Source organism: Vigna angularis, chromosome 6 (genome assembly GCF_016808095.1).
Source record: "Vigna angularis cultivar LongXiaoDou No.4 chromosome 6, ASM1680809v1, whole genome shotgun sequence".
In the NCBI taxonomy this organism is placed as follows: Eukaryota; Viridiplantae; Streptophyta; class Magnoliopsida; order Fabales; family Fabaceae; genus Vigna; species Vigna angularis.
In genome coordinates, this window is record NC_068975.1 from 20,335,047 (window position 1) to 20,362,360 (window position 27,314).

Sequence of the window (27,314 nt, forward strand, 5' to 3'; positions counted from 1 at the left end):
CGTTGTTTGGTCGTTACATATTCCATCTAACCATTGAAATAAGCACGTTTGTGTTGTGCTTTGTTCCTTCAAACTCAAAATCACTTTATTTTAATTGTTTCACTGGGACAACGCACGGGAAATGGCGTTCTCCACAGTTAGCGTCACCGCTGCTCCCTATGGTTCATGGAAATCCCCCATCACCGGCGACGTTGTCTCCGGCGCCACCAAGGATCTGGGCGGCACCGCTGTGGATGGCCGAGGCCGCCTCATTTGGCTGGAATTCCGTCCATTAGAATCAGGGTAAGTAAGGTCTTTCAATTCTCTGTTATTTATGTGTTTATTTATTTTTCTGTATGAAAGAGAGAGTGAGAATGAAAAGCACTTAGGAGAATTTAGAACAACAAAAAAGTCAAAAAGTCAAAGCAACATGGTTCGCATAGCCTGAAAAAGAAAATTATATATGAGTGGTCTTAAATAAGGTGTAAATATGCCAAAATGATTTATGAAATTCAAGTCATAGATTTTTCTTTTTAAAAGTCTGATTTCATCAATTAGTTTCTTATTTCATATTTAAGTTATAAAATAGGATTGACCTTTCTCTACATCAATATATAATTTTACTAATAATTGTTTTTTATTACTATTTTCACTAGTACTATTTATTTTAACTATTACCATTATTATTAATGTCCTTGTTTCGATTATACGCTGAGTCACCAAACTCCTTCCTAATTTGCCTTCGTGCTGTTTGGTCTTGCTCCAAGCTTTGCTGCCTTGCTCTTCCGTTCGGGAGGAACTTGTCAAAGATTCTCTAATGCCAAAGTCAGTGTATGAACCGTTCGGCAATTCAATAGAACAGTAATAAATGTGCAGTAAATGCAACTTACCTATCACTCATCTTTGACCTGTATTTATAGTTTTCATCATGGGCTTAGGATTAGTAAAAAATTAATCACGGCTCAATTTCAGCCTAATAGCTCTAATCGCTACTTACCTTGATCATGGTCTTAATGATCATGATAAGCTTCTGGCCAGTCTTGGCAGCACCGTCCGGTTAGGTTGATCCTACGTGGTCTTCCTTGGACCGTCCGGTCCGTATGGTACACAAGCCCCCCAAGCCCTAGTGCACGCAATGGACGTTGGGTTGAAAGCTGACTATGTTGGTTGTAGGTATGGGAGTTCCTTTTACGGATTGTTCGTCTTTGGCCGAGGATTTGTGCTGGTGAGTGTGCCATGTGACTACCGGTTCCAAGCATTGGAAATCCTGTCGCCCTCCCATTTTCGAAAATGGGTTTGGGCGGGAAAACACGCGTCGTGCGTGTGATGGTGGGAGCTGAGGCGTCTTCGCATATGGACCGTTGATCGTGGGAGTTTTTTTACGGTGAAGATGCATTGACGGTTAAATTTTTCCTATAAATAGGAGGGTGGGAACGCTGTCATTTTCACTCTTTCTTCTTTTTCTTCCGTCTTCAGAGTATTCTTTTTCCCTCAGGTAATAAATGGAAGTCGTCCATGTTGAGTCTTCTTTGGAGTCGTTAGGCAGAAGTGGCGGGGGATCGACAGGCGGTGATGGCGAGCGTGGTTCTTCTCCGAGCTCGATGTCGTCCTCCTTCCTGAAAGAGTCCGACCGAACACCGGGGTTAAGCTCTCCTGTAAATAATGACGATCGGTCGCCGGAGCCTAACTCCCCCATGTGTGCGGATAAGAGGATTATCTTCGGGATACCCATCCATCTTCTCAAGGGTGGTATACCTATAGATGACGTGCCAGCAGATCCGGTTGGCAACGTGACCGCTATCCCAGGGTATGACTGGGCACCGCACGATGCTAGTTTGTTCGCATCGGAGTATGGCACTAAGAAAGCGCTGGCATGGAGAATCGGCCGGCTCTATATTGTCAAAGACGTAGAGGATTCCCGATTGATACGGGCGGGAGTGAGCAGGAGGAACGAGCGGGTTTATCATGGGAAGGGGTCAAGTCCGGACGATTTCTTCTTCATGTACGCCAATTTTTTCGATCAACTCTGCGTCCGGGTACCTTTTACCATGTTTCAAATGGCCGTTCTCAGGGAATTGAACGTTGCCCCTGCACAACTACATCCAAATGCTTGGGCGGCTGTCCAGGCGTTTATGGCGAAGTGTTCGGCCATAGGGATAACCCAGACGATCCCGATTTTCTTTCATTATTTTGACGTTCGCCCACTCCCTAAAGGTGGTTGGGTTTCTTTGACATCTGTCAAAGATAGGACCCTCTTTCGTTCGTCTTCTGACTCGTACAATAATTTCAAGAATCAATTCTTCAAAATCATTATTGACGAGGTCGGCCGTCATGAGTTTGATGATGCAATAGTAAATCCCTTGTTCCCCTTTTATTGGACAAGGAACCCCAAGAAAATAAAGGCCTATCCAATTGGTGTACTTAACCCGATCGACTTGGAAGTCGTTCGAACCATCAACGCTCTCCCCTACCGTCTTTCTGCTTGCGGCTTAGTCGAATGCCTTCGTCATGAGGATTGTGAACGAAAGACGTTCGGTATGGTATTTTATTTTCGGTTTGTCTTTTTTAATAAGTCGATGTTAACTTAACTGGATTTTTGTGTGTTTGTCAGATGTCATGTCTGCTCCTCCTCCCCGCAAACCCAACTTCATGGCTGTTAGACATGATCTACATGATCTTTTATAAAATAATTTGTTATTATTTTGAGTATATTTTGTAGTATTAATTGCCTAAAGGTTAGCCTCAATTATAGCTTGTCAGTTATAGCAGCAGCCTAAATTATAGCTTGATTTTTGTATATATTCCTTATCAATGAATATGTAAAGGACGGATGATTTCCTCCATGGTATCAGATTAGGTTACCTTCCTCAAATTCTAAAACACCTAGCCGTCACTGTTCTTTCTATTCTTCCAAGCAATTTTTTTTTTCTCCCCTTCCTTCTTCCCATTGTTGCCCATCAATGGCCGACAATTCCAAATATTACTCTGCCCTAGTTGTCACCAACGTGAAGCATCTTATTCCAATCACCTTGGACATGGAAACCGGCCAATATCACTCATGGGCAACCTTATTTAAGGTCCAAGCTAAAGTTCATTCAGTGCTCGAACATATCATCCCCCCTACGGATGCTGCAGCCATAACAGCATATCAAACAACCAAGGCCGCTGGTCTCCCACTATGGAACCGTCTTGATGCTGTTGTACTTCAATGGATTTATGCGACTATATCTCCTGATATTCTCACATCGATCCTCGTGGCTGATGATTCGGCTGAAAGAGCCTGGCAGCATGTAGCTGATTTATTCCAAGATAATAAAAACTCTAGGGCGGTGTATCTTGAAACTCAGTTCACAAACATGTACAAAACTGATTTCTCCTCCACCTCCGCCTATTGCAACCACCTCAAATCTCTTGCTGACCAATTATCTAATGTCGGGGCTCCTATTTCCGATCAACGTCCTGTGCTCCGCTTGCTCGCTGGCTTAACCGAAGCCTATGCTGGTTTTGTCACGGTTATGCAACAGAAGGATGAATTGCCTAGTTTTGCTACAACATGTTCTCGTTTGAAGTTGGAAGAGACTGTCGGAACAATCGGTATCGTTATAGAGTCGCGCAGCGGAATAAAATACTTAGAAAGCGTGTTACGGTCACAAATCAAGTTTAATGGTTCGTTTTAGAAATTTAATTTTCTTAGAGACAAATTTCCAAACGGTTGATGTACGTACAATAAAATAAGTATAGGGAATAAGAAGAACAACACAGAATTTTTATCCTGGTTCGAATCAAAAGATTCTACGTCCAGTCGTTAATCACTATAAATAGTGATTAACCTTTTTCACTAAAAATTGTTTAACAGATTACAAGATAATGAACAATAAAAATGAATGGAACTACTCTACCAACTTGAAGAGAACCACTTCAGCAATCGACCAACGATTCACAAGCTTCTCCTTTCACAAGACCAGGCAGAGCACCTTGCTAACTTGAAGAGAGTTTGCTCCGACTATCGACACACGATACGCGAGCCTCTCCTTTCACAAGACCAAGCAAGGGAACAATGAACAAAAAGCTTTCTGAGAACGTTCCTCTGACACACAGTGTTCTAAGCTTTCTCAGTTCAAAAACAACGTTTTTCATTCTAATTTCTCCAAAACAAAATATATAGCCAAGTACACTGAATGCCAAAGGTCAGCTCCCAACTGCCATGAATAATCGATTATTGTAAGTGATAATCGATTATTCAAAGTCCGTTATAGGTTTTCAAAGATGTGATAATCGATTATATGAAGTGATAATCGATTATTCAAGTATGACTTGTGATAATCGATTATTGCTTCATCATAATCGATTATTGTAGTTAAAAATGTAAGTTTACAGGGTTTACAAGAATTTCCTACTACATTTAATTTCTACAAATTGCTTTTAACTAATTCTAATATCTTCTGCAACTAAAACTTCTTGTAACATCATCAAAACAAATTTCTTCAAGATTTACCAATACTCCTTATTGGTAACAATCTCCCCCTTTTTGATGATGATCAAAAATTCAATTTTAAAAGCAAATTTGGCTTATCTGCAAAACATACAAGCTAACAAACAACAACAAGGTTAGCAATACCTGTAATAATTTATACTTCTCCCCCTTTTTGATCAGAAGCAAAAAGATCAGATGTTAAAGGCTCCCCCTAAATATGATCTCCCCCTTAATTAATCAAAGGATGCATATAATCAAGAGATCATTTTATTTATGAAAATAAAGATTACATTGGAAGAGGACACATAACAGACTGAATTATAACATAGATGAAATGGCAAGTAAACAACAAAACAGTCTTACAGAGAACCTATATCTAAAACTCAGGACTAGGAGATCTCTCGGGAGGTTGAATGTTGAGATGATTCTCGATGTTAGATAGGCGAACATCAAGATCAAGAAATTGATCAACCATGTGCTCATCAACAGATCGTTGCCAATCATAAATCGCCTCAAAGTGAGTCTTTTGTGCAAGACTCATATCCTCCAATTGTTTAGATAACCTTGCAAAATGTTCTTCCATAGAAATTGAGGAAGAGGAGGGTATGTTGGATGGTCCAGCATCAGACGGAGCAGCGGCACTTACGGGGTCAGCCATATGAGTGTCCATGTCATCATCTTCAACTACATCAGGATGATCATCATCTTTGTGAATAAGGACCCTGCCTCTAGTAATGAATCCCATCTGACGAAAGGTAGTGTCGCCGATTTCCGAGCCAACAACTTGAGTGGCTTGGACAAGTTCTCCTTCAATATTGACCCCTTTGTACTCCAAGATTCTAGAAATAAGAAGAGCATAAGGAAGGTGATAAGAATGGGATTTCTTAGCTTTTACCATAGTGTCAGCAATGAGAGCAGGCCAATCGATGTGGATGTGATTCAGGATCCCATATAGAAGAAGTAGATCCTGTTCAGAGCATTGAGCATGATTGGTTGCTCTAGGACAGAGGATCCAGACAAGTAAGTAGTGAATCATCCTTTCTTCAACCTTGAAACCTCCAACAAGCAATTGCCTTCGATTAGTCTGTTGTTCAGGGTGACGTAGGAAGGATTGGAAGGTCAATAAGCGATCGAAATCTTGGAGTCCGAGATGAACTTTGACAGCATCATCCCAGATGGGTAGGTGGGCAACGTTGGTCCACACATCATCATCTAAAATTATAGGGACACCCTTGACTTTGGTGGAAATAATCCCATCTCGATATCGCAAGTTGAAGTAGAACACTCTGATGAGATCGGGATAAATGCAACCGTTTTGCTCCACCAGATTTGAGAGTCCTTGATCATTAAACAGCGCTGGAAATTGAAATCCATAGAAACCGAAAAAATCAAGGCGAATATACTTTACTGCCATGATGCGTCTCTCTTGCCAGGAAGAAACATAGTCCGCATGTCTTTCTTGATCTGAAATCCATCCATCAATCGTTGCCGGACGTGGTTGAGAGGAAGAGGATGCTCCAACAGCTCTGCGGCGATGTCTCCTTGAATCTGCCATGGAGAAAGGTTGAGGGAGTGATAGTTTGAGAGAGTGAGCAAAATTGGAGGGATTTGAAGCTCAAGATTTTGATTTCAGTAGTTTCTAGGTGCAAAGAGATGGCTAACAATCGATTATCGAGGCCTATTTATAAGAAAAGGGAAGAACTAGCCGTTTATGACCGTTTTGAGCCGTTATGGAGTCTCTAACGGCTTTATTTTTGAAACTGGTAGCGTGATAATCGATTATCGTAAGTGATAATCGATTATCTGCTCATTGGTCTCGTTCCAGAAATTGTGCGATAATCGATTATGTATGAAGATAATCGATTATTTGCTCATGATTTTCCAGGGATGAGTTTGAAGATTCATAATCGATTATGGTAGTGTAGAGGATGTATCCCAGGTTTGGAATAATCGATTATGACCTGATGATAAGCGATTATTAACGCTGATATTTTGAAAATTTGCAAAGAACCATAAATGTGGAGTCTAAGACATGTCTAATACCCCTAACTCTCTTCTAAGCTCATAGAATCTATCTTTAGGCAGGGCTTTAGTAAAGATATCAGCTAATTGATGTATCGTGTCAATGTATTCAATTTGGCAATCTCCCTTTTGAATGTGATCTCTCAAGAAATGATGTCTAATTTCAATGTGCTTAGTTCTTGAGTGCATTATGGGGTTCTTAGTTAGGTTGATAGCACTAGTATTATCACATTTCAAAGGAATGTGATCAAGGAAGATATCAAAATCCTCCAGTTGCTGTTTCATCCATAAGATTTGGGCACAACAATTTCCAGCAGCAATGTATTCAGCTTCAGTAGTAGATAATGCTACACAAGCTTGTTTCTTTGAATGCCAAGACACTAAAGAACAACCCAGAAAATGACAAGTGCCACTAGTACTTTTCCTATCAATTTTACAGCCACCATAGTCTGCATCAGAATAACCTATTAAACTAAGTGAAGCATCAGATGGATACCAGAGTCCAAAAGAAGTGGTTCCTTTAAGGTATTTCAAAATTCTTTTGACAGCAATTAGATGAGATTCTTTAGGATTAGCTTGGTACCTAGCACACACACATACACTTTGCATAATGTCTGGTCTACTAGCAGTTAGATACAGTAGGGATCCTATCATTCCTCTAAACATGGTTTCATTTACCCCTTCACCAGATTCATCCTTATCTAAATAGCAAGACGTTGCCATAGGTGTGTTGGCTTCTCTACAAGTATCCATACCAAACTTCTTAAGTACTTCTCTACAATATTTAGTTTGAGAGACAAAAGTCCCCCCATCTATTTGCTTTATTTGCAGCCCTAAGAAGAAGGTAAGCTCACCCATCATAGACATCTCAAATTCACCTTGCATGATTTGTGCAAATCCCTCACATAATGAATTATTTGTAGACCCAAAAATAATGTCATCTACGTATACTTGAACAATCAAGATATGTTTTCCTACTTTCTTAATAAATAGGGTGGAATCAACCTTTCCTCTAGAGAAATCATTTTCAATCAAGAAGGTGCTAAGTCTGTCATACCAAGATCTAGGTGCCTGTTTAAGACCATACAAGGCCTTTTTTAACTTATAAACATGATTAGGATATTTAAAATCCTCAAAACCAGGAGGTTGACTAACATATACCTCTTCTTTAATAAAACCATTCAAAAATGCGCTTTTCACATCCATTTGGTACAATTTAAACTTCATCAAAGAGGCATAAGCAAGTAATAATCTAATTGCTTCTAACCTGGCTACTGGAGCGTAAGTTTCATCATAGTCGATACCTTCCTCTTGACAGTAGCCCTTTGCAACTAACCTGGCTTTGTTCTTTGTGATGTTTCCATCTTCATCAAGCTTGTTTCTAAACACCCACTTTGTTCCAATGACTTGAAGATCATCTTGTCTAGGAATGAGTTGCCAAACATCATTCCTTTCAAATTGATTAAGTTCTTCTTGCATAGCAACACACCATTTATCATCTTGAAGAGCTTCCTTTATGTTCTTAGGTTCTACCTGAGACACAAAAGCTACTGTTAAGCAGAAATTATTAAGATTGTGTCTAGGAGTTACCCCTTTTAATATATCTCCGATGATGTTGTCCAGAGAAAGTCCTCTTGGTTGTTGATAGCTTTTAGGATCAACTACTTGATGTTCATTTTGAGTTTCTGGTGGATAGTTTTCATTTAGATACATCTCTTCAAGAGCTTCCCTCAAATAATCCTCATCACCTGCAATTGATTTATTTGACTCAAGAGGGTTCACCTCAAGGTCCACAATTTCATCAAAGACAACATGCATTGATTCTTCAATTGTCAAGGTTCTTCTATTAAACACCCTATATGCTTTGCTAGTTAAAGAATATCCTAAGAAGATTGCCTCATCAGATTTAGCATCAAATTTGCCTAAATTATCTTTACCATTATTCAAAACAAAACATTTACATCCAAAGATTTTCAAGTGAGATACATTTGGTTTTCTACCGTTAAACAGTTCATAGGGAGTTAGCTTAAGAATAGGCCTAATTAGCATTCTGTTCAACACGTAACAAGCAGTACTAACTGCATCAGCCCAAAAGTATTTTGGCACATTTGATTCATTTAAAAGAGTCCTAGCTAGTTCTTCTAATGACCTATTTTTCCTTTCAACAACACCATTTTGTTGGGGAGTTCTTGGAGCAGAGAAATTATGAGCAATTCCATGTTTTTCACAAAACTTTTCAAAAGATTCATTTTCAAACTCACCACCGTGATCACTTCTCAAGGTTTTGATTTTCAATTCTTTTTCATTTTGAACACGTTTTGCAAACGATTTGAATGCTTTAAAAGCTTCATTTTTAAGGGTTAAGAAGAATGTCCAAGTAAATCTAGTGTAATCATCAACAATCACAAGAGCATAGTAGTTTCCACCAAAACTTTTAATTCTAGATGGACCAAACAAGTCCATATGCAGAAGTTCTAAAGGTTTTGATGTTGAAATCATAGTTTTATATGAGAATGAGGATTTGGTTTGCTTTCCCTTTTGACATGCAGAGCAAAGTTTATTTTTCTCAAATTTTAAATTTGGCAAACCAATCACAAGATTTTTTGAAATCAATTTATTCAAATGTTGCATATGTATATGTGCAGCTCTTTTATGCCATAGCCAAGGGTTTTCCTCTTTAGCAACTAAACATGTTATATTATGACTAGATGCATTTTCAATATCAATCAAGTAAATGTTATTATGCCTAACACCTTGCAAAGCAATTTCAGTAGAATCTTTAAGATATACGGTGCATCTATCACGTTCAAAAGTTACCTTGAGACCCTTGTCACATAATTGACTTATGCTTAGGAGGTTATGTTTGAGACCTTCAACACATAATACGTCCTTTATAGTCAATGTGTTTCCTCCTCCAATGTCTCCATTTCCAATGATTCTACCTTTGTTGTTATCTCCATAAGTCACAAAGCCTTGCTTCTTCTTCTCAAAAGAAATGAACTTTTTCTTGTCACCGGTCATGTGTCTTGAACAACCACTGTCAAGATACCACAGTGACTTTTTTGACTTAATAAGTTCCTACAAAACAAATTTGAGCAAGACTTTAGGTCCCCAATCTTATTATGGGTCCTTGGGGTTAGTTTATGCCAACATACATCATTTTACAGTTTTAACCCATGCATATTTACCATTTGGAACACCAAAGTGTTTGATGCTGCATTTGTTTGAGGTGTGACCAAGTTTCATGCAGTAAAAACAACAAGCCTTATACACTTTATTTTTCACAAAAGTCCCTTTTTCTACCCAAACTCTACGGGTTCTTATCACTTTAGATTTTTTGTGTAGATGTGTGTTTCCACTTCTTGCATTGCTTTTCTCAAAGTTTGTTTTGGCATATGATTTAGACTTAGTTGCCTTTGCAAGTAAGTGCTCAAGAATGTCAATATCAAATAGATGACTTTTACATGATAGACATTCAATAGGATGTACAATAGTATCAGATTCAGATAATTTAGTTTCCAAATTACTAACTTTGTTTCTTAAAACAACTTCGTCATCTAGAACTTTTTCATATCTCAATTTCAATTCATTATGCTCTTTCTTTAGCTTTTTATGAGCAACATCAAGTTTTTCAGATTCATTTAACAAATCAAGAAATGCCTTTTGTAAGTCAAACTCATTACTTGACTCTAAGCTAGAATCACTTACTTGGCTTCCTGCATCTTCTAGGTCTGCCATTAAGCACAAATTTGCTTCTTCATCTGAAACGCTTGAGCTTGAAGAACTAGAAGCATTCTCTTCCCAAGCTATGTAAGCTTTCTTCTTCTTTGGAAACTTTCTTTCTTTCTTTTCTTCACTTTTCTTATTTTTTGGACAGTCAGTCTTCACATGACCTCTTTCTCCACATCCATAACATTTAATGCTTGAAGAAGATCCATGATTTTCTTTCCTTTCTTCACGGTATTTGTCTTTTCCCTTGGCTTTCATAAATTTTGCAAACTTCTTAATCATAAGACTCATGTTTTCTTCATCATCATCGGAGTCATCATCTTCAATCCTTTTAGAGTTCTTTCCTTTGGAGATCTCGGACTTGAAGGCTAGTGTCTTTCTTTTGCCTTGATCTTCTTCAGCCGTCAATCTTCTCAACTCAAGCTCATGCTCACGAAGCTTTCCAAAGAGAATCGCCGTTGACATCTGAGTGAGGTTTTGAGACTCCGAGATGGCAGTCACCTTTGGTTGCCAAGACCTGTCTAATGATTTCAAAATTTTCACATTCAATTCATCAGTGTCAAAATTCTTACCTAAACCTGTTAGGTGGTTCACAATGTGAGTGAAACGCTTCTGGACATCAGAAATTGGTTCTCCAGGTTGCATTCTGAACATCTCATACTCCTGGATGAGTGTATTCTTCCTTGCACGTTTCACGTCGTCTGTACCCTCATGTGTGACTTTGAGGACCTCCCACATTTCCTGTGTTGTCTTACATACTGAAATTCTATAAAATTCATCAAGTACAACAGCAGATGAAATAATATTACGAGCCTTAATATCAAATTGGGCTCTTCTATTTTCCTCAGGAGTCCAGCTAAAGTATGGTTTTTCTACTTCTACACCATCAACAGTTCTTTTAGGAATATAGGGACCATTTAGTACAGCTTCCCAGATGCCTCTGTCAACAGACCCCATAAAAATTTCCATTCTGACTTTCCAGAATGCATAGTTATCACCAGTAAAGAGTGGTGGTCTGTTGATGGAAGCACCCTCGGCATATACTTGAGTTTGATGACCGGCCATTTTCGAAAAGATTTGAAAGAATATCAAAGCAAGCTCTGATACCAATTGTCGGAACAATCGGTATCGTTATAGAGTCGCGCAGCGGAATAAAATACTTAGAAAGCGTGTTACGGTCACAAATCAAGTTTAATGGTTCGTTTTAGAAATTTAATTTTCTTAGAGACAAATTTCCAAACGGTTGATGTACGTACAATAAAATAAGTATAGGGAATAAGAAGAACAACACAAAATTTTTATCCTGGTTCGAATCAAAAGATTCTACGTCCAGTCGTTAATCACTATAAATAGTGATTAACCTTTTTCACTAAAAATTGTTTAACAGATTACAAGATAATGAACAATAAAAATGAATGGAACTACTCTACCAACTTGAAGAGAACCACTTCAGCAATCGACCAACGATTCACAAGCTTCTCCTTTCACAAGACCAGGCAGAGCACCTTGCTAACTTGAAGAGAGTCTGCTCCGACTATCGACACACGATACGCGAGCCTCTCCTTTCACAAGACCAAGCAAGGGAACAATGAACAAAAAGCTTTCTGAGAACGTTCCTCTGACACACAGTGTTCTAAGCTTTCTCAGTTCAAAAACAACGTTTTTCATTCTAATTTCTCCAAAACAAAATATATAGCCAAGTACACTGAATGCCAAAGGTCAGCTCCCAACTGCCATGAATAATCGATTATTGTAAGTGATAATCGATTATTCAAAGTCCGTTATAGGTTTTCAAAGATGTGATAATCGATTATATGAAGTGATAATCGATTATTCAAGTATGACTTGTGATAATCGATTATTGCTTCATCATAATCGATTATTGTAGTTAAAAATGTAAGTTTACAGGGTTTACAAGAATTTCCTACTACATTTAATTTCTACAAATTGCTTTTAACTAATTCTAATATCTTCTGCAACTAAAACTTCTTGTAACATCATCAAAACAAATTTCTTCAAGATTTACCAATACTCCTTATTGGTAACAGAGACCACGATTAAGGAGCGAGCAACCCGTGAATCTGGTTCCACTGCCCTCTTAACCGTGGATGAAGGCTTCTCTTCACGGCCGCAACACCATAACAACAACATCACTTCATCACAGGCTCGTAATAATCCCAATCGAGGCAAGAAAAACAACCGAGGCAGAGGTAACAACAACCGCGGTGGCAAAGGCGGACGCGGTGGTGCCTGGGCTACAGGCGCTGCAAGGGGCGGTGCACCACAACAGCAGCAGTACCAAACCTACCCACCGTACCAGCATCCATTCTTTAATCCTTGGGCAGGGTGGGCCCAACCTCCCTGTCCTTATCCAGCAGCCTCATGGCAGCCTAGACCTCCACGCCAAGCTGGTATTCTTGGATCAAGACCACCACAACAAGCATACAATGCATCAGTAGCACCATCCAATGTTGGTTACACACCTACAGATATTAATGCGGCCATACATAGCCTTTCACTATCTCAACCAGATGAGAATTGGTATATGGACACTGGTGCTACCTCTCATATGACGGCGGACCAAGGTACACTCTCATCTTATTTTTATTCGAGCAAAGATCATAATATTGTTGTTGGTAATGGTCATTTGATTCCTATTCATGGTCATGGAAGCACTACACTATCCCCACCCCACCCTCCTTTAAACCTAAACAATGTGTTGCATGCCCCAAAACTCATTAAAAACCTAATATCTGTTCGTAAATTTACAAGTGACAATTTGGTTTCTGTTGAGTTTGATCCATTTGGATTTTCTGTGAAGGACTTGCAGACGGGGAACCATCTAATGAGGTGTAACAGCTCCGGAGATCTCTACCCCATTCCTTCCAAAAATCAGGCCATATTTTCCCCAACGTTTCCTTCAGCCTTAATTGCCTTGTCTCCTAATTTGTGGCACAATCGCTTAGGCCACCCAGGACCTACTATTCTCAGCTCTCTTTATCGTCAAAATTTTATCAATTGTAATAAAGGCAATATTGATTTTTGCACTTCTTGTCCTCTTGGTAAACACGTGAAATTGCCATTTAATGCGTCTTGTTCGTTCATTGAATTGCCATTTGATATTATTCATAGTGATATTTGGACATCACCTATATCTAGCTCTTCTGGCCATCAATATTATGTATTGTTTCTTGATGACTTTAGCAAATTCTTGTGGACTTTTCCCATTTCTAAAAAATCACAAGTTTTTTCCCTCTTTCAATCGTTCACAACTCTAATTAAAACACAATTTGAAAGAGACATCAAGAATTTCCAATGTGATAATGGAAAGGAATTTGCTAATAGTCAATTTCAAAAATTATGCCAACAAAGTGGAATGCAATTTCGATTCTCCTGTCCTCACACCTCTCCTCAAAATGGCAAAGCTGAAAGGCAAATTAAATCAATCAATAACATTGTGCGGACCTTATTAGCACACTCATCCATGCCACATTCCTTTTGGCACTATGCTCTTCAAATGGCCACTTATCTTCTAAACATTCTTCCCACCAAAGTTCTCGAATATTGTTCCCCAACGCAAGTCCTCTATCGGAAAGATCCCATCTATTCCCATCTTTGTGTCTTTGGTTGTCTATGCTACCCACTCTTTCCAGCCACTACAATTCATAAGTTGCAAGCAAGGTCCACCCCATGTGCCTTTCTTGGCTACCCATCACATCATAGAGGTTACAAGTGCTATGATCTTTCGAGTGGAAAAATTATTATTTCCCGTCATGTAATTTTTTATGAGACACAATTTCCTTTCTCAAAAATACATGCTCCATCCCCAAATGTGTCTGACCCTTTAAGTGAAGACACCTCTCCACATTTAACTCATCACTTATGGCCCACTCTCCCTGTTACAAACCCCACCACACATCCAGGCCAAGACTCTCGACCACCTTCTCCTCTACCAACCCCACCCGCTCCCACCATTCAGATCTTAGCCTCCCCAAATACTCCTCTCTCTTCTCTGACCACTACCCATCAGCCCCCAGTACCCGATCCCAGACCTCACCAAATGACCACTCGTAGTCAACATGGCATAGTTAAACCCAACCCCAAATATGCCCATAATTTGAGTACTTCCACCACCACCTATATTTCCCCTTTACCTAAAAATCCGGTGAGTGCTCTTCATGACTCAAATTGGAAAAATGCCATGACTGATGAATATAATGCTCTGATTAAAAATAAGACATGGGAGTTGGTACCTCGACCTCTTGATGTGAATGTAATTCGGTCTATGTGGATTTTTCGACATAAACACAACTCTGATGGTTCTTTTGAGAGGCATAAAGCCCGTCTTGTAGGTGATGGTAGGTCACAAAAGAAAGGAGTAGATTGTGATGAAACATTCAGCCCGGTAGTGAAGCCGGCGACCATTCGCACAGTTTTGAGCATTGCCTTATCAAAGTCATGGCCCATTCATCAGTTGGACGTCAAAAATGCTTTTTTACATGGTACTCTCAATGAAACAGTTTATATGCATCAACCCATGGGTTTTAAAGATTCATCTCATCCTCATTATGTTTGTTTGTTAAAGAAATCACTCTATGGCCTAAAGCAAGCCCCTCGTGCTTGGTACAAGCGTTTTGCAGATCATGTGGCCACAATCGGTTTCAATCATAGTAAATCTGATCACTCACTTTTCATATATCATAAAGAATCGGACATTGCATATATTCTGTTGTATGTTGATGATATTATCCTAATAGCCTCCTGTGACTCTCTTAGAAAGTCAATTATGTCATTATTAAGTGCAGAGTTCGCTATGAAGGACCTTGGTCCACTGAGCTATTTTTTAGGGATTGCAGTTACCCGTAATGCAACCGGTATGTTTCTCTCGCAGAAAAAATATGCGGAAGAAATTCTTGAAAGAGCAGGGATGACTAATTGTAAGACTTGTCCCACACCGGTTGATACAAAGTCCAAACTTGGTGCCTCTAATGACATTCCGTATGAGGATCCTACTAAGTATAGACGTCTTGCAGGTGCATTACAATATCTTACACTTACGAGGCCTGACATTTCTTATGCGGTGCAACAAGTATGTCTTCATATGCATGATCCCAAGGAAAATCACATGAATGCTCTCAAGCGTATTTTACGTTACATTCAGGGTACTATTGATTTTGGCCTGCATCTGTATAAATCCACCATTGGCAACCTCCTCTCCTACACAGATGCCGATTGGGGTGGATGTCCGGATACTAGACGATCTACCTCTAGATATTGTGTTTTCTTCGGTGATAATTTGATTTCATGGTCGTCCAAACGACAACCTACATTATCCCGCTCTAGTGCTGAGGCCGAATATCGAGGAGTAGCTAATGTTGTTTTTGAATCTTGTTGGATTCGAAACCTTCTTCTTGAGCTTCATTGCCCAATTCACAAAGCTACAATGGTGTATTGTGACAATATGAGTGCCATTTATCTATCAGGTAATCCAATTCAGCATCAACGCACAAAACACAATGAAATGGACATTCACTTTGTACGTGAAAAAGTTGCGTGTGGCGACATCCGTGTCCTTCATGTTCCGTCCCGCTATCAAATTGCTGATATCTTCACCAAAGGCCTTCCGCGCATACTCTTTGATGATTTTCGGGATAGTCTCAGCGTGTGTAAACCTCCCGCTTCGACTGCGGGGGTGTGTTAGACATGATCTACATGATCTTTTATAAAATAATTTGTTATTATTTTGAGTATATTTTGTAGTATTAATTGCCTAAAGGTTAGCCTCAATTATAGCTTGTCAGTTATAGCAGCAGCCTAAATTATAGCTTGATTTTTGTATATATTCCTTATCAATGAATATGCAAAGGACGGATGATTTCCTCCAATGGCTTCGAGGAAAAGAGTCGGTGCTAGCTCCGCGAGCGGCCCGAAACGGGTTACCCGACCGCCCTTTGTCCACCCACCATCAAATGTGCCTCCTCTTCCAACCGGCCGACTCCAAGGCTTCCCTAGCTGTTACTGCTGTGGTTCCTCTGGGCGTCGCTGCTGCTGCAGGAAACGAACCTTCTGATGATCTTCGGGCGGCCATGGAGGAGGTGCTCTTGGCTCAGAATGAGTCGGATAAGAAACATGACGAGCTTCAAGTCGAGCTCGATGAGACCAAGGAGAAACTAGCTGAGACAACCGATCGGCTTCATGATGCTCGGGAGAACTATGATCGGCTGGTGGGTGAGTGTGGGCAGCTAAAGGTGGTAGTTGCCCGTCAAAAGAAAACGGAGATCGGACTTCTCCAAAAGAACCGAGCACTAGCGGACGACTTGGCGAAAGCCAAAGAGAAGATATCCGAGCTGGAGGCGGGTATCGTGTTCGAGCACGAGGAGGGTTTTAACAAAGCTCTCCACCAAGCGTCTGTCCTTATGGGGGTGAAGGAGCCGTTTTCCTTGGGTTTCGACATAGAGAAAGATGTGTTCGATGGGGTCTTGGTCCCACTCGAGTCCCCGGCTACCAAGGAGACGCAACCGGAGTTGGAGAATCCTCCGAACGCTGAGGCCGCAGAGGAAGAGGTTGAGCTTGAAGATGATGAGGCCGAAGAGGTTAACGACGCCGCGGGCAATGATGACGGTCGTTTGGCTGACTAGGGTTTTTAGTTTTATGTTAGGGGTTGTTTTTTGTTTTATTTTTTGATGTAATCATATGTGTGGCCGGACGGCCAACATCATAACGTGTTTTAGGTGTTGGTTTTACCGGCCCACTACTGACTTTTTGTATACCTCCATATGCGTCAATACAATTTCTTTTTTTCGATTCGCCAAAGTTATCATTATTTTTCGGCTGGTTGTTTGATTTTATCATCTTGCTATTTTCGTTAATAGCTTTTTATGATAATCCGCACTTCGGATCGGATGAATTGTTCTTTTAGGAGGAACTTTCCATTCACCATCCGGCCAAGTTGACAGTGGTTCCATTTGGAACTCATCGTTCATCAACTTGGTCTTTCGCACGATCCGGGCGACAGTGGTTCTATGGGAAGAACTTGTCGTTCACCGCCCGGACAGGTTGACAATGGTTCCGTTCGGAACTCGTTGTTCATCAACTTGGGCTTTGGCACGATCCGGGCGGCAATGGTTCTATGGGAAGAACTCGTCGTTCACCGTCCTGCTAGGTTGACAGTGGTTCCGTTTGGAACTCGCCGTTCATCAACCCAGATTTCTTTTTTGATTAAGCACTTTGTTGGAGTATGTCCTTATTGTAGAGATTTTTGGCAAAAGTGAGACGCCATGTCATTGTATTAATCATCTCAAGAAAATGTACAATCAGAAATAACTATTAACTGAAATAAAATTTAAGGTAAGTGGCATTCCAAGTGTTTGGAATGGGGCGTCCGTCCGGGTATGAGAGCCTGTAAGCTCCGTTTCCCAGGGCCTCTGAAATTCGAAAAGGTCCTTCCCATTTGGCTACGAGCTTGCCGTGAGTTGCCGTCCGCCGAGCTTCTCTAGTCTTTATCCATACTAAATCGCCCTCCTGGAAGTTCCTAGGCCAAACTTTTGAGTTGTATTTTCTTTCTACCATTCGCCTACACGCTTCTGCCCTTAAAACCGTCCGGTCTCTTCGTTCTTCCAGGGAGTCAAGTTCCACCCTTAACTCCTCATCGTTTAACTGAAGGTCCTCCATCTGGCGGCGTAGAGAGGGTTCTCCCAACTCGACAGGCAACATGGCGTTAGTGCCATATGTCAAGTTAAAAAACGTCTCTCCGGTTGTCCCATGCGGGGTACACTGATAAGCCCATAACACTTCCGGGAGCTCTTCAACCCACGCTCCCTTCCTTCCGCCCAATCGCTTTTTCAACTCGGCCACGATGGTCTTGTTCACGGCTTCCACCTGACCGTTCGTTTGAAAATGCTCCACCGAACTCGTAACGTGCTTGATCCCCAAACCCTTGTAAAATTCTGCCAACTTTTTATTAACGAATCGTCGTCCGTTTTCCGTAACGATTGTTCGTGGAAGACTGAATTGACACACCAATTTCTAGCAGAATTTCTGTACCTGCGACGCCGTGATGGTCACTAAGGGTTCAGCCTCCACTCATTTGGTGAAGTAGTCGATTACTACCAGGAGGAACTTCTTCTGCGTCCGGCCCATGGGGAACGGGCCGACTATGTCCATCCCCCATTGAGCGAACGGCCAGGGCGACGTCATGGTGTGCAAGGTGTGTGGTGACGCGTGTGTGTTGTGGCGTGGGCTTGACAGCTGAGGCACTTCTGAGCGAAGGACCTAGTGTCCTCCTCCATGGTCGGCCAATAGTATTCGGCCCGCAACACTCGAGCTTTCAGAGCTCGACGACCGGTGTGGAATCCATAGATTCCATTATAGAGCTCGTTCATGACGTATTGTGCTTCTTCCTTACCGAGGCACTTGAGGAGGGGGATGGAAAACCCTCTCCTATATAAATCGTCCCCTACGAAAAGGTAGCAGACAATCTTCTTGGCGTTGGCCGGCTTAATCGGTTGACCTGCATCTTGCTGGGCCATTACTGCTCGAATCTCCGTTCGCCAGTCCCCGACTTCATCCTTTGACACCGCCAAACATTCGACTGACGGTTGCAGCAATACTTGGCGTATGATTGTCGTCAACTGCCCTTTATCTTTCCCCGAACTTAGCTTCGCTAACATGTCTGCCCGAGTGTTGTCCTCGCGGGGAATGTGTCTGATGTCGACCTTATCAAACAGTTTTGCCAGGGCAGTCGCTTTGTGGAAATACCGGAGGAGTTGTTCCTCCTTCACTTGGAACTCTCCATTCATCTGTCCCACGACAAACTGGGAATTCGTCCGGCACACCACCCTCCGTGCCCCCATATCCCTTGCTAGCTCCAGGCCGGCCACTAGGGCCTCATACTCTGCCTGGTTATTGGAGGCTTTGAACTTGAAGATCAACGAATGTTCCAAGATCAACGAATGTTCCAGTAAGAAGTCATTCAGGCCCTCTAGAAACGTATATCTAAAAACCGTCTCCGAACCTTAATTGTGTATTCTCTTTTATCCAAACGAATTTCAATGGGGGTGCAAAATAGTTTTATCTTAATATTTTCTTAAATAAATTTTTAAAGTATAACACCTAAATATTTCTGATTACCTAATAAAATATTAAAAACTGTTATGTTTTTATATAATAAATCCTAAACATTCACTCTTTCATATAAATGCTTTGATTTTTTGAGTTTGCATGTTTACCCTTTTGGTTTGGCACTCCTATTTGGTTCAGGCGTGGAGTTCTTGTTCTTGAGCCAGAAAAAACAGGAGGTGAGGCTGTGGATATTACTCCTAAGGAGTTTGGAGTGAGAACATTGGCTCAGGAATATGGAGGCGCTGCTTTTACTGTTTCTGGGGATGTTGTCTTCTTTGCAAATTACAATGATCAGAGGTTGTACAAGCAGTCCATCAGTTCTCTGGGTCAGTATTGCAAGCGTAAATTTTCATTATCCAATACCATATTTTCCATTTTTGTAGTATAGTTGCCACGAAATGACATGTTTGTTGGTGCCCCTTTGATCTGATGTGTAGTTCAATCTATGTTAGTTGCATTTTGTTTTGTTTTCTCTATAGACAAAGACAAATGTTTTGAAAGTGGAAAGTTTTATATTGAGATGTGTAAAAATGTGTTTTCCTCTGATTTTATAATACACTCTAGTATGAATTTCAAAGAAACTTCCTTAGTTCAATTCTTTAACCAGTAACTTAGTTAACAAATGTTGGAATTTCCTCTGATTTTATAATACACTGTAGTATGAATTTCAAAGAAACTTCCTTATTTCAATTCTTTAATCGGTAACTTAGTTAACAAATGTTGGAAGTTGACGTCGATTAGATATAAAACTAATCTAGGAATACTGAATTTGTATTATGTTACTATCAAAAGGTGTATGTTAAGCATTTTTTGTATTTCATTGTTTGAATTTTATGATTCATTTGCCTTGTAGATGAGCCTCCTTTACCACTCACTCCGGATTATGGTGGACCCGTAGTCAGCTATGCTGATGGAATATTGGATGCACGATTTAACCGTTTTCTTTGTGTTAGGGAAGGTAAGAAATGCACTATAAGTTTATCTTCAACGCTCAGGTGGCTTGTTCCCAGTGTTGTTAAATCGTTCATTTATATGATCATAAATGCTTAATCATGTTGCTAGATCGTCGTGAAAGCAGTCTAAATCCACCTACAACTATTGTATCCATAGCACTTGGCAGCAAAGATGTTCAGGGTAAAATTTTCCATCTTACTAGTGTGTTTAACTTGTGGAGAGGATGAATGATATCGCTGATAAGTATTTCATTGTTGCTCATCCAAGGTTTTCGAACGTTTGTGTTATTTTCAGTTGCTTGAGTGTTGTTTCCATTGTGCATCAATTGTTTGATATGATGTCTGACTCGGTTGTGTGACATTCAGAACCAGTTGTTCTAGTTGGTGGGAGTGACTTCTATGCCTACCCACGTCTAGATTCTAAAAGTGAGAGAATAGCATGGATTCAGTGGAATCACCCCAACATGCCATGGGACAAAACAGAACTTTGGGTTGGCTATATTTCTGAAAATGGGTGAGCAAAACTCTCTGTTATTATGGTACAAGTAACTTATAAGAATTAAGATAGTTTGCTTAACATGTAGCCATGTAGATCTCCCAACTGTGGAAAGGCAGAATCGTTTTCATTTCTTATTTGTGTTTTGGTTTTTCAAATTTCTTACAAGTCTATCTATGATATGCTGAGCTTAAATATGAATATCCACTGCCTGTGCCTTTGGCGATATATTCTTTATTTTCTGAAGAATCCAACTCAGGTCTAATATTTTGTCGATTATGTAACACTACACGGTGTTGCCCTTTCATAGTTAAGAAAAGGATGCAAGGATCACTTGGTTTGTATCACATTTCAAATCTCAACTATTAACACAACTTATCCACCCTCTTGTCTCCATGCACTATTCATATACAGGGTCATGCACAGATTTAATTCTCTCTAAAAGTTTTTCCTCTTAACCTTCTATTTTGTTTCCATCTTTTTATCGTGGATCTCATTTTCAAGTTCTAGATGATAATTGGATTACATGATTTTTAGTATATTCATAGTTCATGTTTCAACTTAAAGCTTGATCATCTCATGGTTTCCTGCAGTGAGATCTACAAACGTGTTTGTGTTGCTGGGCATGATCCTTCACTTGTGGAGTCTCCAACTGAACCCAAGTGGTCCTCTGAGGGTACATAAACTAGCTTTTTTGTAACTCCCTACCCCAAACAATACTTGGTTGTTTTATTCAACCGAAAGTTGACATATTAACATTAAATCAATCATTTAGCTTTGTTTGGTAGATGTTTCCTTTCAATAGTCAAGGCATGATAAATTTTGTTGAGTAAATGTTTTCTTAAGATTATCAAATCATTATAACTCCAGACATAGGCTCAGGATCCTTGATCTATGTTAATCTGTGACCTCGTAATGTTACATAATTTAAAACTTTTATGTTTTTACTTTCATGGATTTTACTCATGTTGGTTTCTATTCGCATTGATGGAGGTGATTTTAAACTTACTACTAACTCCAATAGGAACATTTATTTTGATCTTTCTGAGCATTCTGGTTATTATATTTTATGTGAATATGCAGGGGAGTTGTTTTTCATCACAGATAGAGAAAATGGTTTTTGGAATCTCCACAAATGGGTAATTTTCTTTCACCTATTATTTCTCCAAGCCATTAACTATCTGTGGTAGTTTTCAAGAACTTCTGATTTCTAATTTTTGCAGTAATAAATACTTTGATACACTGAATAATTTTGTTTATATATAATTTTAGACCTGTTGTAGGTATAAATTGATATTCTAGTACTTACACTATTTGTGAAATTTATTAAACATAAACAAATTTAGATGAAGAATTCGTAGTTAACTAGACGTATTTCCTGCTGATAAAATATAAATTTGTTGGTTTTTAAAAAATAGAATTTCTATGTGTATTTTGCAATGGAGTCAACTTTCAATTTTTCAAATTAAGATGTTGAAAAGTTTTCTACTACAAAAGCTAACCTATGAATTTTATATGACTTGTTTGTTGAGAACAACTAAGTATTGAATATCTTTTAGATATGTTAAATTTACATAAAGGAAATTGATTTTCTCGCCACTTTTGTTGCTAACTGCACCATCCTTTATTTTTTAATTGTTGTTCCAAAATTACTTCTATCTAACAATGGAAATGATCTTTGATATACAAAATTTCCGGAAGAAACATTTTATACATTCTAGAACTAAAATCTCGGTAGAGTATTTAAAAATCTTTCTGGAACCATTTAACACTTTTCTAAAAATATAATTTTGAAAGTGATTTGTCAAGAGTGTATTAAGTTAGCAAGAACGTTTAATTATTCTGGAAGTAAAATTCTAGAGGAGTGTTTAAACTCTTCGGTAATTTTGATTATGGAATGTATTAAACACTCTTTTGGATATTTAATTCCAAGAGTGATTTAATCTTGATTTAATAACTTGCAATGACAAACTCATCTTGAAATGGCTAATTTCAAAACAACAATTGAAAAGTGAAGGATTATATAAAATTTACGTTAAAATTATTTTTGGACATGATTCATTATAGTAAACTTCTTTTGGGGCTTGATCCACTCAGTGAGGTTCAGGTTAAATTAGTTATACAAATGCTTTCTGTTGATATTTTGCTCTTCATATGATCGCTTGCTCCCTCTCTGTTTGGCTTGGATTTCCCTGTGCAAAGGATGATTGTGACAAATAATTCAGTTGCAAGCATGCTTGACTGCCTTTTCTGGTTGGACATGCTGTAGCCACTAAAAGTTAATTAATTATTTGAATTTCTACTTATCCTTTTCTAACTTATATAATAATTGACTGCAGATTGAGTCTGAGAATAAGGTCGTGTCAGTTTATTCTTTAGAAGCTGAGTTTACAAGGCCACTCTGGACGTTTGGTGTGAATTCTTATGAATTTGTTCAAAGTTCTAAACAGTTAATTGCTTGCAGTTACAGGTGATTCTAAGTCTACTACCTATAAATTTGTGTGCGTGTGTGTCCAAATTGGTAATTTAATTCAAAGTTTTGCTTTTTATAGGCAGCATGGAAAGTCATATCTGGGTATTGTTGATGTAGAGGGCTCAAAGCTAACTGTGATTGATTTCCCTTGCACAGACATAAATAACATAGTAACTTCCAAAATTGCTTCATTGTTCTTCACTTATGGCTTTAAATAAATTTTTGAAATGCATTCTTAGTTGTTCAAACATTTCGTTAGACATCTGGTAATGATTTCTTGTACGTGGAGGGAGCATCTGAGGTTCTTCCATCATCAGTGGCCAAGGTACTTTATTATTCCACCAAGGGTTTTAAATTACCAACTGCAACACCTAAATTATAGTTTGATTTTATATCATGTGAATTTCCTCAACGCATCTGCAACATAGCTGCAACAAGGTCACAACAGAACTTTAACTCCATTCTATGTTGCTTTTTTTTGTCAAAAAAGGACATTCAAACTTCAATCTTCTATTTCAAGTCTCTATGGTTCATGAGGTGTTGTAGTATGGGTGGTTACAGAAGTGTTGATAGGTATCTGATAGTGGAAAACGATGAAAAATCTTACAATTTTACAGTCTTAAAAATAAAAGATATACTAATAATAATTAGAATAACTGTGGAATTCTTTTTTATATTTGGTGAAATCATATAACAATTTCACAACACTCTGAAATGAAGCCCTCACAATGACTGCAACTGCAATTTCCCTAACCACAACAGCATCTGCAAATTAGAGTTTCAGCTATCATTCCATTTATTTGTTATCTCGATTCACCCCATAACAACTCTCTTGCTTTCCAGGTGACTTTTGATGATGATAAATCAAAAGCAGTGGATTTCAATATTATCTGGTCCTCATCACCAGATAGTCTAAAGTATAGCTCATACATCAGTAAGCCAGAGTTGATTGAATTCCCAACTGCCGTTCCTGGTCAAAATGCTTATGCATACTTTTACCCACCATCTAATCCTGATTTCCAAGCTAGTGAAGAAGAAAAGCCTCCACTGTTATTGAAGAGTCACGGTAATTCTGGGTCCTGAATCTGAAATTATCACTTTCTATTTGATATTCTTATTTGTTTGTTTGATCAATTAGATGCTGAAAATGTGGTCTTCCCTTTGCATCCAACATTTTTATGTAGCTTAATTTCTAGTGATCTACTTGATAATTGATAATGAACTGCCTTTAAAAGTTATAAGTGTATGCTAATGCTGCTTGGGTTGTCAGAGCATTGTAATGACAGTGACAATAGTTATTTTGTTTTTACATTGTTGAATACACATTATCTTTGGTTTAATTCTATCTGTAAACTGGACAGTACTCATGATTTTGTCCGTCTGTGCATTAGTTTATTTTAAGTTTCTCATTTTAACAATTATGACATTAATATTCTTAATTTAATTCAGTTGTTTCAAAACAACTTTGTCTAAAATTTCTGAACTGAATACAGTTTTACCTGGTCACTGCTTTCATTGCACTTCATTACTTTTGTCAAAGTTGTCGTGTGCATGCAACAGAAACTCCTATATATACATTTTTTTTAATATTTCAGGTGGCCCAACTCAAGAAACTCGTGGAATTTTAAATTTGAGCGTTCAGTACTGGACTAGCCGAGGTTGGGCAGTCGTTGATGTTAATTATGGGGGAAGCACTGGTTTGTTTTTCATCTTGTGGAAGTGCTGGATATTGTTTTTCATCCTTTTCACTTTTACTTTTAGTCTCTATAAAATTTTTTTTTGGTTTCGGTCCTTGATTTATCTGAGTCCCCGGAAAATATTCATTTTTGTATAAACTTGTAGCCTGTTTTAGTCACTTTGACTTGTTTAGAAGACGAAACTTAGTTTTTTCTGTCTTTCATACTATTTGGAAGGTTATGGCAGGGCATACAGAGAACGACTTTTGAGACAGTGGGGAATAGTTGATGTTAATGACTGTTGTAGTTGTGCTACATATTTGGTAATTGTTACGTACTTTTTTGGTTGGTGAATCTGTTAAGCAAAGGGGAATATGATATACTCTATTATCTAGGTGGAGAGTGGAAAGGTGGATAAGGAGAGGCTGTGTATAATGGGTGGCTCTGCTGGTGGGTATACCACCTTGGCAGTTCTTGCTTTCAGAAATACTTTTCAGGCTGGTGCTTCTTTGTATGGAGTGAGTGCATCTTCTGACACTTCTTTTTCCCATTTGTTCCCCATGAGCAATTCATTGTGCTACTGATTATTACAAAAGTTTTATAGTAATTTGTAATAACAACTTGGATTAGTTTTAAATAGATTTAAGGTATGAGTTTTAATTTCTTAACCTTTTGGCCAACACTATCAAGGAAGCTACAGTATTTGTTTTATAACTTCAGGAAAGAATATAGCTATTGCTAAGCATCTAAATGAATCAATCGAGTCAAACTATTGAACAATGAGTTGGATTTAAGAAAATTAGATACTAGGCTTGATTAATTTATTTAAGCAAGTCAAATAAAAAGTATGAGTTTGAGTTGTTAAGAAAAAAGAGAATAAATTGAACTCATTTAACTTATTTATTAATTAATATAAAATGTGCTTAGTCATAAAAACAAAAATAACGAGTCTTTAATGTTGAATTTTGAAAATTTAAACTCAACTCCTTTAAATTATCAAATGAATCTCAATATTGAGATTGCTTATTTAAATAAACAAATAAAGTTGAACAAGTTGATATTGAATATTTCAATTCCATTCATTTAAATCCTTGACTATTTTCCTACCAATGGAATTGATTTGGCAATGGGGGTCTATTGAACAGATAGCTGACTTCAATTTGTTGAGAGCAGAAACTCATAAGTTTGAATCCCATTATGTTGAAAATCTAGTTGGTAAGTCAACAATATGACCATTTAAGGTACCTCTAATTTTGTTGGTTTACTTGTTTCATTTGGTTCTCAGTTTATTACAACCGGTTGCAGGAGGTGATAAGGAGATGTATGAAAGATCTCCTATTAATCATGTTGATGATTTTTCTTGTCCCATTATAATATTTCAAGGATTGGAGGACAAGGTTAGTAATAGTGTTATTATTATTTCCCCTTACCATATCTAATATTTGAAGGACCATGAATGTAAATTGTAAATTGTCACCGTTTCCACTTAGTGAACATATAGTCTTCACAAATCAAGTTGATCAATCTATGCACCGCAGGTTGTGCCACCGGATCAAGCTGAAAAAATATACCAGGCAGTGAAGGAGAAAGGTGTGCCAGTTGCTCTTGTTGAGTATGAAGGGGAACAACACGGTTTCCGAAAGGTGTGTTCTGATTTAGTTATTTATCTTTTAGAATGAAACATTGACTATATGGAGTAATGTGCTGGTGCAGGCTGAGAACATTAAGAATACAATTGAACAAGAAATGGTATTCTTTGCACGATTGATTGGGCACTTTGATGTTGCTGATGATATTACTCCTATCAAAATTGACAACTTTGATTGCTAATGGCTTTTCTAGAGGTACTCATGTTGAATTTCTCTGCAACTATGTAAAAGAAAGTCATTAGCATTCTTTCTTCTCCCAAATCCAAATTGTGCTCTGCAGTAACTGAGAAACTCGGATGAAAATTCTTGCAGCCATATAGAAAGTCTATATTAATGCTCATTCGAAAGAACAGTGTGCTGAGTTTCTACGATATCAATTTAGCAGTGTATCTTGTTTTCTAATTATGAATTTATGTTTTGAAAGTGTGTTGAAGATACTGTATATGTTTCTTTTCTACAATATCTGTCTTGAATGGATAAAGTGGGCAATGATAAACCTTACCATTATAATATTAAACTTTGTTATGTTTTTTTTAGGAAATGTAAGTATATTTTTCTTTTATCTAACCTAAAATGGAAAAATTAAAAGACTCAGTTTTTTTCAACCATATAGGGAGTTAGATAATTTGTTTTTATTGAAAACTGTGATTCACTATAAAGAACTTCTTTACATATAAGTAATCATGTACTCAAATATTTATAAAAAGGAAATATATTCAAGTGCTTTATTTTCCTAAAAGTAT

At 38.5% G+C, this 27,314-nt stretch overlaps 1 protein-coding gene across 4 annotated transcripts; it reads left to right on the top strand.

Moving 5' to 3' along the window:
* On the top strand, positions 1-27,102 carry LOC108321909 (uncharacterized). Of its 4 annotated transcripts, XM_052878651.1 has the most exons (19): positions 6-282; positions 10,205-10,285; positions 19,463-19,650; positions 20,178-20,282; positions 20,387-20,458; positions 20,644-20,791; positions 21,367-21,449; positions 21,857-21,912; positions 23,113-23,243; positions 23,326-23,416; positions 23,506-23,571; positions 24,090-24,312; positions 24,842-24,943; positions 25,160-25,245; positions 25,318-25,440; positions 26,068-26,137; positions 26,228-26,319; positions 26,461-26,565; positions 26,636-27,102. In XM_052878651.1, exons 1-19 carry the CDS (start codon positions 122-124, stop codon positions 26,750-26,752), a joined length of 2,100 nt encoding a protein of 699 aa, XP_052734611.1. In that variant the 5' UTR covers positions 6-121; the 3' UTR covers positions 26,753-27,102. The 4 variants fall into 4 exon arrangements, 3 of the variants coding, with proteins under 3 accessions (XP_052734611.1, XP_017409306.1, XP_017409307.1); XM_017553817.2 differs by lacking the exon at positions 10,205-10,285 and having other exon boundaries at positions 7-282; XM_017553818.2 differs by lacking the exons at positions 6-282; positions 10,205-10,285 and adding an exon at positions 17,565-19,163.
* Positions 27,103-27,314: the final 212 nt, after the last annotated feature.